At 33.6% G+C, this 18,630-nt stretch overlaps 2 protein-coding genes across 3 annotated transcripts; both read left to right on the forward strand.

Annotated features, from left to right (window-relative positions):
- Positions 1–3,720: 3,720 nt before the first annotated feature.
- Positions 3,721–10,443, forward strand: LOC116025447 (methylcrotonoyl-CoA carboxylase subunit alpha, mitochondrial). Its single transcript, XM_031266675.1, has 16 exons — positions 3,721–4,161; positions 4,348–4,469; positions 5,008–5,155; positions 5,556–5,693; positions 5,898–5,993; positions 6,104–6,163; positions 6,493–6,585; positions 6,665–6,776; positions 7,073–7,177; positions 7,724–7,860; positions 7,947–8,172; positions 8,258–8,415; positions 8,616–8,732; positions 8,947–9,189; positions 9,286–9,381; positions 9,922–10,443. The coding sequence occupies exons 1-16, from the start codon at positions 3,817–3,819 to the stop codon at positions 9,928–9,930; spliced, it is 2,205 nt and encodes a 734-aa protein (XP_031122535.1). The 5' UTR covers positions 3,721–3,816; the 3' UTR covers positions 9,931–10,443.
- Positions 10,444–13,182: 2,739 nt separating this feature from the next.
- LOC116026307 (homocysteine S-methyltransferase 2) lies at positions 13,183–18,022 on the forward strand. Of its 2 annotated transcripts, none has more exons than XM_031267789.1 (7): positions 13,183–13,494; positions 14,483–14,539; positions 14,664–14,893; positions 15,706–15,835; positions 16,079–16,282; positions 16,486–16,554; positions 17,285–18,022. In XM_031267789.1, exons 1-7 carry the CDS (start codon positions 13,297–13,299, stop codon positions 17,438–17,440), a joined length of 1,044 nt encoding a protein of 347 aa, XP_031123649.1. In that variant the 5' UTR covers positions 13,183–13,296; the 3' UTR covers positions 17,441–18,022. The 2 variants fall into 2 exon arrangements, with proteins under 2 accessions (XP_031123649.1, XP_031123648.1); XM_031267788.1 differs by having other exon boundaries at positions 13,184–13,494; positions 16,486–16,557.
- The last annotated feature ends 608 nt before the right edge of the window (positions 18,023–18,630 follow it).

Genomic DNA, 18,630 nt, shown 5'->3' on the forward strand with positions numbered 1-18,630 from the left:
GAATAAAACAAAGGAGAGAACTTCACACTTGTTCACAATTGAGGGTAGAAGAGATATAACTTGAATGAACTAAGGAGCAAACAAGACTTAAGGACAATAATGGCATTAAAATAATAGTCGTAGATGAAAATTGGTAGGATTTTAAACATGTATGATTAAAATGGTCATTTTGCTAATACTCACGAGACTAAAATTAATATCTACTCTGGAGTAAATTACATAGTGCAGTCAAGGTCCTCCTCGTAATACCTATTCCTTTTTAGCTTATTATGTGTTTATTTTAGAGTACTACAAACTCACTTTTAGCATGTTTGTTATATTTTGATACATATTAATTTTAAATATATTTCATATTTATTTTTAGTATATTGCTAGTAAACAACATCATCCTTATCAACCTCTAACAGGGCGTTTGGTTGGGAGGAGGGAATTAGGGTGGAAAAGAATTTTAATTCTGTGGAATTGCTATTCAATGAATAAAGTAAGAATTGAAATTACAGTGTTTGGTATGCAGAAATAGGAGTACAGGGAATTGAAAGGTAAAAAGTGACAAAATGACTAAAATGCCTTTATGATGGGGTAGATGTTGTAGTAATAGTAGTAAGAGTAGTAGTAGTAATAATAATAATTCTTTCAAAAATTAATAATAATAATAATAATAATAAGTATAATAATAATAATTCATTCAAAATAATAATAATAATAATAATAATTCTTTCAAAATAATAACAATAATAATAATAATTATTATTGTTATTATTATTTCAAATTTTTTTTAAAAAAAAAAAAGACAAAGGGTATGGGAGGAGGGGCAAAATTGTCTTNTAATAAGTATAATAATAATAATTCATTCAAAATAATAATAATAATAATAATAATTCTTTCAAAATAATAACAATAATAATAATAATTATTATTGTTATTATTATTTCAAATTTTTTTTAAAAAAAAAAAAGACAAAGGGTATGGGAGGAGGGGCAAAATTGTCTTTACACCAACAAATTGCCCCTCCTCTCCACCGAATTGCAATTCATGGGGGGTACCCTATGAATTGCAATTCATCATTTGGAGGGAATTGCAATTCCCTCCAACCAAACACTGTAGTTTGGGAATTCACTGAATTGCAATGAATTGCAATTCCTCCCAAATTACATCCAACCAAACAGGCCATAAGTTATTGGGAAATTTACAGGGCGTTTGGTTGGGAGGAGGGAATTAGGGGGGAAAAGAATTGTAATTCGGTGAAATTGCAATTCAATGAATAAAGTAGGAATTGAAATTACAATGTTTAGTATGCAGAAATAGGAGTATAGGGAATTGAAAGGTAAGAAGCAACAAAATGACTAAAATGCCCTTATGTTTTGGTAGATGTTGTAGTAATAGTAATAATAATAATAATAATAATAATTCTTTCAAAAAAAAAATAAGTATAATAATAATTCATTCAAATAATAATAATAATAATAATAATAATAATTCTTTCAAAGTAATAATAATAATAATAATTCTTTTAAAATAATAATAATAATTCTTTCAATTTTTTTATATAAAAAAAAAAAGAAAAAAAAAAGACAAAGGATATGGGAGGAGGGGCAAAATTGTCTTTACACCAACAAATTGCCCCTCCTCTCCACCGAATTGCAATTCATGGGGGGTACCTCATGAATTGCAATTCATCATTTGCAGGGAATTACAATTCTGCGGAATTGCAATTCCCTCCAACCAAACACTGTAGTTTGGGAATTCACTGAATTGCAATTCAGTGAATTACAATTCCCCCCAAACTACATCCAACCAAACAGGCCATTAGTTCTTCAATTTTCATCCAAGTGACGTGTAGTTCCAAGTTCCAACCAACAAAAACATTTTCTTTTTTGAAAAAAAAAATGCATGAGCCCTTGGTCTCATTAGTCAATTTGCTTCATTCCCAACTAAAAAAGTGTGAGTTTAAAAATTGAAATGATTCTTGAACTAATTTTTGTACTTTGGTAATTAAGTGGGTCAACCAAAGCAGAGGGAAAATGAATGATCAAAAAGACCTTGTCAAATGTACTAAAAAAAAAAGACCTTGTCAAATTAGGATTCATGTTTTTTTTTCCTATTAATCAGTTAAAAATTTCTATTAGATAAGAATAAAATTGCTAGTTTGGTGAAAAAAAAAAAAAAACTAGTTTTACACATTTAATAACTTAGAAATTGACCTTACACCACGAAGAAATGTTTTTTTTTTGTCACTTGAAGATCGCAATTATACTGTGGACCATGGTCATGGCTGATATTATAGGGTTGAACTGATACTGCAGTTGTGTTGAAATGGAATTATAGTTACGCGGAACAGAGACCGTTTCATTCGTCAACACAACTGCAGTATCCGTTCAACACAATTGCAATTCCAGACGGATGAAACAGTCTATGTTCCGCGCAACTGCAATTCTCTTTCAACACAACTGCAGTATCAATCATGACCATGGTCCACGATCCACGGTATAACGACTGCTTGAAGATATATTGTATAATTGTAACGCATTAAATTGACATTTATAAAAATCAAAAGTAGATAGCATTGCCACGTAATTATCGAAACATATATCTAAACAAGATCGGATAACATTGTCACGTGATTACCAGCAAGGCAACTTATCCTTTTAAAAAATGATAAAATAATAATGGACAAAATATATAGTATATAGCACTGTTGTAAAAATCGGTCTAGGCAGCGCCTAAGCGCTATGCACCCCTAGGCCGTTCCGCTTTCATTATTAGGCAGGAAAAAATCGGCCAGACGCTTAGTCGGTCAACTCGGCCGATTTCGATCAAGTCGTCTGAGTCGGTTGATTTCGATCAAGTCGTCTGAGTCGGTCGATTTCATCCGATTTTGACCGAGTTATTTCGATTTTGACCGGTCGTTGAAATATGAACTACTACGATAAGTTTTAAACTTTAAACCTTTAATTTCTTTTATTAATTAATTAATCCAATTTATTCATTGATTTTATAATTCAATTTATTAATTACTCCATAATAAATATTCATTTATTTGATTTATTTCATACTTCATTAATTAATAATCATTATTATCAGATCCTTCTACACACCAATAATACATAATTCACAAATGATTAACAGAGATACATAAATAAAATATGAACTCGAATTTTATTAGTCAAAGCTGAAATAGATACGGTCATGCGAGATGCATAATGATTCATTAGTTATTTTTGATAGTTTGCTACTTTGAATATTTGGTTGATTGAAGTATTTGAGCATTTCATATTTGTGTATTTTTATTTTTTAATATTGCTATGATGTTATGACTTATCAATTATCATTATTTCATTTATTAAGATGTGTTATTTGATTAAATGTTGAAAACAGTCTCATTAAAATTGTCAAATTGCAAGTTTATAACCAAACATATTTCAAAGAATAGGACAAAAGGATTTTAATTGAGATGACTAAAAGATATCATTTATTTAAAATAATAATGATAAAGATGAAAAAAAATATGTAAAATAACTTTTCAAAATAAACTATTATTTTAAACTACTAATTTATTTGAGAACATTACCCAACAAAATTTATAACTTATTAGTAGTTTAAAATAAATTATAAGCTGCTAAATAAATTTTGTCAAACACAACCTAACTAACATTTCATAGGATAATTTAACATTCCGTGAAAGATCCAAGTAGTATTTTTTTTTTTTTTTAATATGTGAGGCAATCCGTAATTTCTTGTGCAAATTTCAATTTCCCAAAGCCTGACTCAGATAAGAATTTCCTCAGACTCCAATTAGTGCACCTTTGCTTCTGCTAAATGTCTACCATTTCTTCTATACTCCGGCGGGAAATCCACCGGAAACCGCACGTTCTTAGCCGGCGATCTCTATTTTCTACTGCGGCGCCGGCGACGAAGGACCACAATGCTACTCAAAAGATTGAAAAAATACTTATAGCTAATAGGGGCGAAATAGCTTGTAGAATCATTAGAACCGCCAAAAGACTAGGGATTCGTACTGTCGCCGTCTACAGCGACGCCGATAGGTACAGTCTGCACGTAAAATCGGCCGACGAGGCTGTTCGTATTGGTCCTCCGCCGGCGCGTCTCAGCTACTTGAACGCTCCAACAATTGTGGAAGCCGCAGCTCGGACTGGAGCACAGGTTGTTAACAAACTTTCTAATTGTGGCAGAATTGTGATAATAGATTTACATTTATTTTGTTGTGTTATCAAATGTTTGTTTTGGGTTCGGTAAATGTTTATTTGGCCTATACTAATTTGCATAACTGGTGCTAAATATTTTCCCAGTACAACGCCAGACATTCAGATTGGATTTTTTGATATTCAGGCTATCCACCCAGGTTATGGTTTCTTATCGGAAAGTGCTGATTTTGCTCAACTCTGTGAAGATGAAGGCTTGATCTTTATTGGACCTCCTGCATCTGCAATCCGTGATATGGGCGACAAAAGGTAGAGAATGCTAATTTATAAGTGATTTTTTTGTCATTCCATGCTCTTTTTAATATGTAACCTTTTGACCTCTCATATGCATTATAACATCTATGTGGTTCTAATGCTTGCTAGAGGATTTAGAAAGACACAGGAGCAACAAGAGCATTAAAAGACTGTTCTTTTGATTTTCTAGTGGATTTAGCTGAAGAAAGGAATTGAAATAAAAATTATTATAGTCTTGTGCTATCCGATTCTTACTTCTTAGAGGCTGCCTCTAGTGTCTCACTTGTCTACTTCATCTTAGAGATACGTGATGTATACACCTCAATCTGACTGTTTAAGATTTTGTATGAAATCTCTTCAGGAAAAAAAGAAGAGGATTTTGTATGAAATGATAATTTAGCAGATTTGCACATTGGGTGCTATTAAGATCCCTTTACTTCACTAAACTGTTTGAATGCTTTGTCATGTGGGTGGTTTTCTGCTCATTTCCTCTCTCTCTTTCTCTCCCTCTCTTATTTATTTATTTATTTGCTCTTATGGGCTTTTCTATCAGTGCTTCAAAGAGAATAATGGGTGCAGCAGGGGTGCCACTTGTACCTGGATATCACGGTGAAGAACAAGATGTTGACTTAATGAGATCAGAAGCAGAGAAAATTGGCTATCCTATTTTAATTAAGCCGACTCATGGAGGTGGAGGAAAGGTGTGCATTTAGTTTAGTTCTGGTTTTCTTTGTTTTTTTTTTCCCCTAATTTCTGTTTGTTAAAAAAATGAAAAAATCTATGAAATGTTTGGCTAATAGTGTCTCTTTATTGTTTTATATTATCAATTCTTACACAATTTTGACATTATCTTAAATTGGAGATTCCTTTTTCCTCTTCTTGTTCATGTTCTCAAGTTCTTAAGCACTGTTTACTTTTCCATAGCTGGTGAGTCAATACAGTATCGCCACTAACAGTTTTATTTGATAAGAAAATAATAGTTGGCTGAAGGGAGTTTCAAAGCCTGGTTTAAAATACAGATCCTTGTCTTTTATCATATATGCATGTCCATTCATGTGTGGCCTTTGAAAGTTATATTTGCACTTGTTTGTCCAATTCCAGGGCATGAGAATTGTTCAAAGTCCTAGTGAATTTGTTGATTCATTCTTGGGTGCTCAACGAGAGGCTGCTGCATCTTTTGGCATAAACACAATCTTGCTAGAGAAATATATTACTAAACCAAGACACATTGAAGTCCAGGTATGCTTCTTATGTTTAAGCAACTCATGTTGTGCATTCTCTAACTATTTTAAGTGATGGAAATGAAACTGTTTTCTCAGAACAGAGAGAGATTCACACTTTTATGTGAAATGTCAAATGTGATGTGAAAATTTAATGTGATTATATAATAGCATGTTCAGTATGCAAATATTTGGTGTATATAATAGCATGTTCATTATGCAGATATTTGGTGACAAGATTGGTAATATTATCCATCTCCATGAGAGAGATTGCAGTGTTCAAAGAAGGCACCAAAAAATAATTGAAGAAGCTCCTGCTGTAATCACATTTCTTTTTCTTTTTTTTTTATTATAAATTTTGTTTTCTTTTTTTAAGTTAATATTCTGCCTTCTTGACAGTTGAAACTTCTTTTATTTCCATATTTGCAGCCAAATATTTATAGTGAGTTCCGGACCCACTTGGGTCAATCTGCTGTATCTGCAGCTAAGGTAAAGGGTCATAAAATTTCTAAACTGTTTCTTTGTATGATTTGCTTACACAATGTCTCCACACAAATAATTATCCTTTTGTCATGCACTCATGCATATAATATTTGTTCTTATCTTCAGGTGATATAGAAGTGCTTTGCCTGTCTGTTTTTTCATACTGAGTTACTTACACACTATGAATGGTGATTTGACTAACTTCTGAGATTGAAAACCTTCTCTTTTGAGATATCTGCTATAGTATTTTTTGTATTTGGTGTGTGTTTTGGAACATTTTATTAAGCTTTTTGTCTGTTTTGTTCAACCTGACACACCTTCCTTTATTCTTAAAGGCAGTTAATTATCATAGTGCTGGTACTGTGGAATTTATCGTTGATACTCTTTCAGGAGAATTTTATTTTATGGAGATGAATACCCGCCTTCAGGTGTCTGTGTAATCTTTCACTCTTTCCCATTTCGCTCTAATATCTACTACAAATAGGGAACATAATAACTCTTTGGCAGGTTGAACACCCTGTTACCGAGATGATTGTTGGTCAAGATCTTGTGGAGTGGCAAGTACGTGTTGCAAGTGGAGAGCCTCTTCCTTTGAGCCAATCACAGGTTCCTTTATCAGGTTAGAGATTTAATTGAATGTATTACTTCTGTCTTCTTTAATATATGCTAGCTATTAACTTCATGTGGATATTTTCTCATTAATAATAATAATAATAATATTATTATTATTATTATTATTATTATTGTTGTTGTTGTTGTTGTTGTTGTTGTTGTTGTTGTTGTTGTTGTTATTATTATTATTAGTATTTTCTGGCCTAACACCCAAGCCAGTGCTTCAGGAGAACATTCTTTGCAAATAACATGATTGAAATATCCAAACCTCTAAACATACAAAGATTTTATTTCTCTTGGCAGGTCATGCTTTTGAAGCCCGGATATATGCTGAAAATGTCTCCAAAGGGTTTCTTCCTGCTACTGGGGTTCTTCATCATTATCGTCCTGTTCCAGTTTCATCATCAGGTGCCACTCTATCTTCATGTTTGTGTGTTCATGAAAATAATTCTCAAATGTAATTTAGGTACTTTTTAATAGTTTTACATAATTCCTAGTTGGTGGTAGTTATGCAAAGAAAAATAGATCATTAAGATGCTTGCAAGTAGCATATCATTTAATTTGAGCATGCTGATGGCTTATGCTCCTGGTCACACCTAAAGAACATTAATCTCTCAAGGATCCTTAAATTATTCAGATAGCATTTCTGGGGATGCAATTAACCTTATTGAATGCCAAATACTCATAAGAACTGATCATAATAGGAATATGAATTAGACAACTCTTCTAGTTGATCAAATTGCAACCATTTATTGATTTGTACAATCACAATCCTACCTTAACATATTTATTTGGAATGGTTGTGGTGCAATCGAAGTCAACTGTTTATAGAAGAATTTTAAATACAATTTCATTTAGTGTTGTCAGATAGCTGCTTGTGAGAATACACTTGTGACTACAGTAGTAGCTATTCATTGTTGATTTTACTAATTTCATTTCCATGCTATGTTGCAGTTAGAGTTGAGACTGGAGTTGAGGAAGGGGACACTGTAAGCATGCATTATGATCCTATGATTGCCAAGCTTGTAGTATGGGGAGAGAATCGCCCTGCAGCATTGATAAAAATGAAAGACTGCTTGTCAAAGTTTCAGGTATTCTCTGATTTAATGTTTAAGTTTGGTGATGCCTGCATTGAACATTTATTCTGACATGCAATATTGTCCGCACTCCACTCTAGGTTGCAGGTTTGCCAACCAACATAGATTTCCTGTCTAAACTTGCACACCATTTTGCTTTTGAAAATGGTGAAGTGGAAACTCATTTCATTGAGCAGTATAAAGATGATCTATTCATCAGTGCTGGAATTGCACAAGAAGCATGTAATGCCATGAGATGTGGTGCATCTATTGCTGCTGCTTGCATTTGCAAAATGGAGCTCGCAGCATCAAGGGATAGTGCCCCTGGTAAATTTAAGCTTGGGATTAGTGGGAATTTATTTTTAAAATTTCTACAAATTCTTGATTTTTTAAAATTCTTTTTTATGAGCAGGAGGTCTGTTTATGTGGTATGCTGATCCTCCTTTTAGAGTACATCGTTTGGCTAGTCGAACTATGGAGCTTGAAGGCGATGATGAGTATAACTATAATGGCTCAAAAAATTTAAATGTTTCCATAACCTATTTGGATGATGGGAAATTCCTAGTTGAGGTACTCTATATATCTGCTTTTACATGATAGTTCTAGTATGTGCCTATGTGGAGAGGGTACTTCTATAATTTGTTTGTGAAAGCTTTATCTCAAATTCTTTTGCTTTAAATTTAAACACCACTTTCTTTTCTCCTTTGGCCTGTTAATGTTTCAAAAGCAGCTATTATTGAAATTTTAATGTAAAACTTATATTTTTCCAGACAGGAGAAAGCACTTCCCCCTGTTTGGAGGTCAAAGTAGAACAGTTAAGCAATGAAAACTATATGGTTGAAGTAGACGGTGTAAAACTAAATGTGAGCCTTGCTGTTTATTCCAAGGTAAAGCCTATCCTTTTGACTCCATTTCCTTGTTTTGTAACGTGGTTGATAATTTTTTTTTAATCATAGATTGCTGTTTCCTTTATTATATGTATGCGTATATGTTTAATGTAGTTTTTGTTGAAAATCTATTAACTGTTCAAGAGGATAAGCATAGCAGCAAGAGCTTAAATTGGCTTCAATTAATAAAAGCTTTTATTTCATCATCTTGTAGGACCATTTTAAGCACATCCACATTTGGCATGGTCAATACCATCATCACTTCAAACAAAGTATAGGTCTTGAACTGTTTGATGATGATGAACTGCAACACAAACCTTCCAATGAGTCTGCGTCTCATCCTCCTGGAACTGTAGTGGCCCCGATGGCTGGTCTAGTGGTTAAAGTTTTGGTGAAGGATGGGGAAAAAGTTCAGCAAGGCCAACCAGTATTGGTATTAGAAGCAATGAAGATGGAGGTCTGTACTTGCAAACTTCACTTTAATATCATATTAAAGCCTTTTCTTCAAAAACTTGAACCCTGATCTCTTCTCTGTGTCCATCCCATTTATTAGCATGTCGTGAAAGCTCCAAATACTGGCTATGTTAGTGGACTTGAGGTTGAAGTGGGCCAGCAGATTTATGATGGTGTTCCTCTCTTCAGTATCAAGGTTAGTTGTCTTCCCCACAGATGTCCATATTTTTTTTTCTTTTTTTGGGGTGACGAGGGAAACCCGCACCCACTATCGTGACCCTAGCCGGCAAAGGAGCACAAAGAGGTAAACCAGCCTAGGTTACCCATGGCTGACCGGCTCAAATCAAGAAAGTTGGGATTCGAACTCGTGATCTTGTGGTTACAAATTATTAGTATCTTTAGCCCTCTTGGCTGGGGTTACCCCCAAATGTCGATATTTGAGTTTACCATTTCATTGATTGATGTGTACTCAAAAGATACGTATAACCATTGTTTTGGTGCTTAGGGACTAGGGAGTTTACTTCAAAATTTTGGGAAATATATTTGGTGATTAGTCTAACAAGTGCAATTGTGCAAATATCATTGTAAACCATAGATTTCTTGCACATAGATTATGCTCGAGTGGATAATCCTCTTTCTCTCTCATGTCAGAGTGAGATCTTATTTTAACCATTTGCATCTATTTATGGGGGTTCTCATCTAATTTCCCAATTTATTTGCATGGTGATATATGCAGAATTCATAGATCCACCGGCATTTACGTTGAAGACAATCTGAACTGGACCAGAAACTACAAGCAGCTCTGAAGAGATTGCAGAAGATCTCTGTATCACTGTATGCAATGATCTTGACAAGGAAACTGTACATTAGTTGAATAGGACAATAGGTCAATAAAATTTCACATATGGGGGTTTGGGATTTAGTGTAGTGTTAACGAATTGAGCCACTCACGTTTACAACTTATAAGGGGTTCAAATCCCATCTCCCGAATCCCCTCAAATGTATTAAATAAAAAAAAAAAGAAGAAAAAAGAAATCAGAATAAAAGCCTTTTTCAATATTCTTTGATCTGTGACGTGGTGTTGATGATGGGAAGGGATATGCTATAGTTGCTGTGGTCTGGAGATGACACAGCAGTAGAGAGCTTGTTGGACATGGCTTCACATTGCTGCATATTTCGTAGCTATAAGGGCATCCCCAGCAATGTATATTTGTTGGTTCATGTCAGGCCAAGAACTGGATCATAATTTTGAAACAGATGTAGGTGATTGGTTTTTTATGTTTTCTTACTCCTGTGAAATACAAGAGCATGTCAGAAATAAAAATAAATAAATAAATATAGAGAAGAAGTAGCAGTGCGCTCCTCGCGCTTGGCACGCATTGCCGCCCCAGCGGGCGTGCTTTCCTTTATATTTTTCTTTTTAATTTCAAATGTTAGATTTTTTAGTTTTTTTTTAATCTCCTTTCATTTTCTTTTTCTTAATCACACTGACAAAACTCTTAAAAAATCGCGAAAGCTCTAAGAGCATCTTTGTCAAAAAGAAAGAAAAGAAAAATCAAACGGCTAAAATGTCAGAGTGCCACTCTGACGCGTCCCACCACCACACCGTGCTTGTTGGGGTGATGATTTGCAAGAGAAAAAAGTCCTTCAAAAATCAGTGTCCTATCTGTTCAAAAACTTAGCAATTATTTTTTTTTTTGAAAAAATCCATTAAAAATAGCAATCATTTTTTTCTCTGAAAAAATCCAATAAAAATCAAAGAATTACATATGTAGATGCCCTAAGCTTGTTATCAATGAATCTTCCGGGGCTTAGGATTATGGACTAGGGTATATGCTCAAATCAACCCATTGTTATACCATCAAGCAGGCACACCTTATATTGTTGATTTTGATCCAAAAATTATATGTCTGCAGTTAAGATATTATGTACCTTCCATTAATAAATTATGTATTTATAAATATAATAAGTTAACTATAGACACATAATATGTTAACTGTATATTATATTCATGTAGTTAACATACTTAACATATTATGTATCTGCATTAAAGGTGGATCATGGTCCATGGTTTAGTTTGCCAAAATCAACACTTCCACATTTCCAATAGACTTTTAAATTATTTTTTTTTTTGAAAAAATAGAGAATGAAAAATGGAAAATATGTTTATTTATAGTTTCTCATTTTTAAATTTGAAAGTTATCTTTAAAGAGAGAAAAATGGTCAAATAGTCGCTGGATTTTATATATATCTTCAATTTTTGTTAAAAAATTGTAATTAAACACATCGACTTATTGATTTAATACAATATCAAATAGTCAATATTTATTCAAAAACAATGGTTAAAAAATAATATGCAGAAGTCAACAAATTTTTCGTCCAATTAGATTTCTCATTCGCACATTATCTGTTTTGAGCTTACAATATATCAATATCTTCTTCGTCTGAAAAAGAACCTAAATCCACTTTCACCCGACCCAAATGAAAGTGAACCCCACATATATTTATACTAGTTTTATACACGCATTGCGCGTATGGGTTAATGCCCAGTGTTTATATTTAAATAAATATTTGAAAGTATATCAATGCAAGATTATATAGGAGAAGTTTATACATGGGTACGTAATTGAATGTCGATTTTTTTTATTTAAATATCTAACTCAAAGTATATGAATCCAAGATAATATAGAACATTCATTATAATTATTACTAAAATAAATGTTTGCAACCTTGTAAAATCGATAGTCTAAATATTTGGTCTAAAAATGATAGTCTAAATAAATACTACTTTTCATTTAAATTTTTCTAAGTGTTCTTAATTCTCTTTTGAGTAACATTGTCTTTGTCTTCATCTTTACTATTTGTTCTCTTCCTTTTTGTTGGTAGTGTGTTATTTGCAATTCGGTTATTGTTGGTAGCATAGATGACAACGTCATGCAATGAGATTATGATATAGGAGCTATGGACTTTCCCTTAGGTGTTATACTTGGGGTTCATTTGGTTCAACCATTATTGTTGAATGAGTTATTATGGATAAAGAAATTCCTAGTTTAAGAAAAAAGATTAAATAAATTAATAAAAATTTGAAAATTTAAAATATTATATATTCCAAAGATATTAAAAGATAGTTTCTCGCTTCAATTTGCTGGGTAACGGGTTATTTGAGTACTTTCATGGTCAACAAATCCCCCAAGTAGTTAATATGATTGGTTTCAAACTATTCTTTTTTATTTTTTTTTCATGGTATTAAAGAAATACATATGTATCATTTTTTGGTGTAACTACTAATTTATTTAATTCAATAAGAGTAAAATAGAGCGATTCCGCTTCAATTTGTTGGGTTATTTGAGTACTCACTTTGTCAACCAATCCCCAAGTAGTTAATATAATTAGCTTCAAATTATTTTAAATTTTTTTTCATATATAGTATTAATAAAATACTTGGTAAATAAATATATAACATTATTTTGTACTATAACTTTGATATTTAATTACAAGATATTGCAAAAATAAGATAATGGACAATGTAATGAATATCAATTGATAAATTTGAATGTAAAGAATCTTTGCATGAGAGAAAATAAAGACAATATAACTAATGGAATTATTTCTCTTATTTAATTTAATTTTTTGATAATGAATAATTTTTTTAAATAAAGGTATTATAGACACATAATTCTAAATTAAAGAAATACATATGTATCACTTTTTGTTGTATCTACTAATTTATTTAATTTAATAACAGTAAAATAGAGTGAGAAACTTAATTATGTCAAATTTGATTGAGATGAGGTTCGAACCTAAGATCTTTCTTATAGAAATTAATGTGTAAGTTAAAAGTTAACGAAATATTAACGGAGAGGAGAATATTTAGTAGATATAAAAGTAATGGACAAGGGCTAATTAACGGAATATTAACGGAATGAGGCCTCATCTTAAGCCAAAGAGAGCTGGTGCTCAAAAACAACCTAATACGGAGTATTTATTTTCTCTTATTATTTTTGAATATAAAACACTACGATAGACTGCGTCTGAGATTCTGAGAATCGCATTGCCCTTGCAGTTGCAGTCTTGCACCGCGCCACCGCTGCTTACCTTGTACTTCCTGAAAATGGGGCCACTCGACGTCCATACAACCACCACAACTACGCCCTCCTCCTCGCTCATGGCGGATTTCCTCCGGCAGTCCGGCGGCGTCGCCGTGATCGACGGCGGCCTCGCTACGGAGCTCGAACGTCACGGTGCCGACCTCAATGACCCTCTCTGGAGTGCCAAATGCCTTCTCGATTCCCCACACCTCATCCGCGCGGTATACTCTTTCACCCCTTTGTTTTGCGAGGTTTTACTTACCTTTTTTAGTTGAGTGGGGGGATTGGTTCGATCCAGTGATTTCCATCAGCTTCTACCAACTTAGCTACCCCCTTGAGGCCCGATCCTCAAGTTCGTATTTGGTTCAAAGAAACCCCATCTTTGGTTTATAAGGTTAAACCTCTGATAAGGATATATACAATCCAGCATTTTGGGTTTGCCATTGCTTTTATGAATTACTTCATTTGCTTTAAATTTTAAAGGCTTAAGATTTTGTGGTAAATTTTTAAAATGAAGTATCTTTCTTGTATAGACAAACCCAAAAATTGCATTTCATCCTTTTGTACTTGAGTATTGAAGTATGGTGCAGATTTTGTAGTATGGCTTCATTCTTTAGGGGTAGGGCTGAATGGGGCAGTTTGAGGGGCAAATTATACCATGGACCAAGGTCTACCATGCTAGACCCTGGTCCAAGAATAACCTACGAATTCTGTATCTATAGTTTACACTTTCTATATGTTTACAGTTTCTGTACTTGTAACTATAATATTATGTCTCAGCAATTATCAAGTTATCTATAATATTATGTCTCAGCAATTATCAAGTTATTTGTTTACATGTACGGAAACTGTTAACTGTAGGTACAAAATGTGTTAATTGAAAGTAATGAATTTTTGTATCAGGGTTGGTATAACAATTGAGTTTGAGGGGAACTGTCATTTTAATGCATTGATTGTTGAGTGATGACACTTTTAGTACAGTTATTTTTAGTAACTTGTTAATAGATGGTGTATACTTTGAGTGTGTCCATAAAATTTGAAGAATTGTGTCAAATGAACAAATTAGATAGCTTTAAAGTGTTTTCATCTAAAGATCTTGGAAATGGTGAGTTCTTCCTTCTTCCACTGAGAGTTCTACATGAACTCTTGATTGTGTCCTAGAGATCAATGTCTTTTTTTTTTTAATCACTTAATGTTTGACTTGAGCAGGTACACCTGGACTACCTTGAAGCTGGTGCAGGTATAATCATCACTGCATCCTATCAGGTATTTATTTTCCTATAATTGACAACTGTTCTTTCTCCTCATTGATTGTTTTAGTAGACCTATATGTATGTCTGTGTGCAACTTGTGCTTGGAGCTGAATTTCCATCTGCTCATATTTGGACAGGGAACCATTCAGGGGTTCAAGGCCAAAGGTTTTTCCCAGGAAGAGAGTGAAGCCTTGCTTAAAAAAAGTGTTGAAATAGCATGTGAAGCACGGAATTTATACTATGAAAAACTCCAAAAATCTTCTTCTGACTATACTACTGACGGAAAGGTTCTTAAGCATCGGCCCATATTAGTTGCAGCATCTGTTGGGAGTTATGGGGCTTATTTAGCTGATGGTTCTGAATACAGGTGAACTTTACTTGAGTGTCCCTGCTTTTCTTCTTCATCTGTTCAGAAAATATTTTGATATCATGATCAGACTGTCATGTGTGTGTGTGTGTGTGTGTATCAGTACTAATATACTTGGAGGTAGATTTGAGCAGCCTTTTTTCATGCAAAAAAATTGGATATATTTTAGGCCTCTGCTCTTATTTTATGATGATTTTCCACCACGTATTTTAATTGTCATTTCTTGGGTCAATACTGCAGAGTCCTAGTTCTTGCTAGCTATATGTTATGTGTTCATGTCATAGGCAAGAAAACATTTAAAAAAAAAAAGAACAAAGAAAAAGTAGTTTGAAAAGGAAAAGAAGAAAACGTTGGGTTTGCTTGAGAATGAAACTCCCTTAGACCCCTTTTGGGTCTGAATTTCTGCTTGTCTATTATTCAAAGACGCACTCCCTTTAATAGGATTGATTAAAAAGATACCTAAACTAAGAATGATTAAGTATTTGGTAGTTTCCAAATAATTAAACTACCTCTAAGCTAAGAATAACAAGTTGAATAACTACTGGAGTATTTTGTAATTTCTAAATAACTACTGTATTTAGTAGTTTCTAAATATCTAAACAACCTGATGTAATTTTAATAAAATAAGACTTCCCAAATAATCACACCTCCCAGCATCTATCACTATATGTGAACATTCTCCTGATTGACACTATATGTCACCTTAAGCACTTCCACTCAAGGCCATATGGGCCATCTCTTCAGTGAAATAATATGCTACTTTTTTTGTGCTTTTGTTACATAAAGTATTAAGTCTTTTGTTCTACTTATAGTGGGGACTATGGAGATGTAATGAATCTGGAGTTTCTAAAAGATTTTCACAGAAGAAGGGTTCAGGTTCTTGCAGATGCTGGTGCTGATATAATGGCTTTTGAAACTGTGCCAAATAAGATTGAAGCTCAGGTATCAGTGATATGGACTATGCATGTTTAATAAATTTTTTAGACTACTGTTGTAGCTTGTGAAATGATTATATGCCATTTAACAGTTGCCATCTATTTATTGGGACTGCCAAAGAGTCTCGGACAACAATGGTATTACATCAGTGTTAAGTGGACTGTGTTGCTGAATACGAAAAACTTTTTGAAGAATCAAAGTATCTCTACTGTTGAATTATAATATTAACAACTCTTGGCACTTATCCAGGCTTTTGTCCAGCTACTTGAGGAAGAGGACATAAAAATTCCTGCGTGGCTGTCCTTCAACTCTAAGGACGGTATCAATGTAGTCAGTGGTGATTCTTTATTGGAATGTGCCACGATTGCTGAATCATGCAAGAAGGTTGTTGCTGTGGGAATAAACTGCACCCCTCCTAGATTCATATCAGATCTAATCTTGTCCGTAAAAAAGGTGCTCCAAAATTCCTTCTTTCTTGCCTTTTTCTTTACCAACTACCAAGTATGCAAACAGTTTAGAATTTCAGCAGCTCATACCACCAGCATTATTATGCCTAGTTGGATTATGGTATTATTTGTGTTTTATGCTCAAGTGATGGCTATTATTATAAGCTTATGTTGGAATTAAGTTTTTGTCTCTTGCATTGTATTTCTTAGGTTACAACCAAACCAATTCTTATATATCCAAACAGTGGAGAGACTTACGATGCTTACAGAAAGGAGTGGGTAGTAAGCTCTCATTCTTCTTGTTTCCTCTAGCTTAAAGATTACTCCATATACAGTCTTGAAATTGCTTGAGCATTCATTTGCGTTAAGAAAATTTTGTGTTGCTCTGTTCATTCTGCATTTGTTATTCAACGGAAAATGGATTCCTCGTATTCTTGAGTATTGTCAAATGCATGATTGTTTTTCGTGGGCGAGGAGCAGCACCTCAAATTGTCTGTGTTTTTGTAGATACAATAATCTGCATATAAATAATAACCCCTGTTTCAATTTGCAAACAATGAATTTTCGTTGTTTCTTTTTTTGTTTTATTTTTTCAATTTTTTTGGTTAGACCACGAGTTGTCCTAAGTAGGCCCTAATTATAGGAGGCACCTTTAAGCATGTACCATACTTAGACTAATCCATGTTCGCACCAGGCCAGCCCAATTAAGTTTTTGTTTTATTTTTTCAAGTTTTTTGGTTAGACCACGAGGTGTCCTAAGTAGACTCTAATTATAGGAGGCACCTTTAAGCCTGTACCATACTCAGACTAATCCATGTTCGCACCAGGCCAGCCCAATTAAGGGACAAAGTGCTGGCCATATTGATTTTTCCATATTAGAAGAGAGGGTTTGAACTCTTGACCTCTCTTAAGGGATGAGAGTGTACGGCCACTGATGCCAACCAAGCTAGTTTGTTTTTGTTTTATGTACTTGAAAGAAACCTTGTCAATACACTGTTTTATATTGCAGCAAAATACAGGGGTGTCCAATGAAGGTTTTGTTTCGTATGTGAACAAATGGTGTGAGGATGGAGCATCACTTGTTGGAGGGTGCTGCAGAACTACTCCCGACACTATTAGAGCAATATGCAGTGCCCTCTCGAATGAAAAAGCGACCACATCCTGAGCTGTGTTTTTGGTTAGAACATGCTAATCTCAAAAGATTTTGTTTCTGACTTTCCACTAGTAATGGAGTTTAAGAGAAATCCCAGGAATTAGTTGTACATTGGTTGTTTCCAAGGTTTTAGTTGATGCTCATCACTTGATATTGTACTGTATGTTCCATATTTACGCAATTGGAATCTTGAATATTGCAGCCTGTAGAATTGAGTTCTATCTGACTCGTAAAAGTTGCTTGGTGAGAGTTGTTCACTGGGGGCGTAAAGCATATATATGTTCTATTCTGGGGAGAATAACTTCATGGGTTTGGTAAACCTTGGCCAAGGTGATGGAACACTTCTTTTTTATAGCATCATATCAAATGTGTTTAACATGTGGATGCAAAGAGGTGTTGAGACTTTAGCAGGCAGCATGTTTTGGTCGTAGAATGGGTTAAAAATAAAATGGCTATTGAATGAAGCCAGTAGTGAATTAGTGGTTTTTAGAAGTTACAAGTCAGTTACCAGCTTCCTAGTCCTAAATATATTTTGCAGCTTTAGCTTGGTACTTGTGTAACTCTTTCTGTAAAGCGCCGCAATTGTTATACATATACTACGACCAGGGTTCATATTGCATTGTGATTTTTGGTCTAAAAGTTATGTGTCTGCAGTTAACAATTTTTGTAGCTTTGAAGACACATAACTTGGTAATTGCAGACACAACATTAACAAGCACATAAATTGACAAATAGTTAATTGCAAGTATAAAATATGTTAATTGCAAACACATAAGATGTTGGTTAAAATGTTATGTGTCAGTTAACATATTTTGTACCTGTAGTTAAGAGTTTAGGTGTCTGTAATTACTATTGGATGGACATTCAATTTGTTTGCAGGTACAGAAACGGTTAATTGTTGGTACAAAATTTGAAGGTTATTTTTTTTTATTAGGGCTGAAAATGCAAGGTAGACCTTGGTCCAAAATATAATTTGACAGCAAATTATTGTGCAGATCGTGGTTCACGCAGTGCTGCGTGAACCATAATAAAAAGTACATTTTTAATATATTAAAAGTACATTATTTGCGTATTGAATGCACATTATACAAAATAATGTACTTTCAGCATTAGTACTCAAATAATGTACTTTTCTTGAATACAATGTACATTTTTAATATACTAAAAGTACATTATTTATGTATTGAATGCATATTATTTGT

Source organism: Ipomoea triloba, chromosome 7 (genome assembly GCF_003576645.1).
Source record: "Ipomoea triloba cultivar NCNSP0323 chromosome 7, ASM357664v1".
Taxonomy (NCBI): domain Eukaryota; kingdom Viridiplantae; phylum Streptophyta; class Magnoliopsida; order Solanales; family Convolvulaceae; genus Ipomoea; species Ipomoea triloba.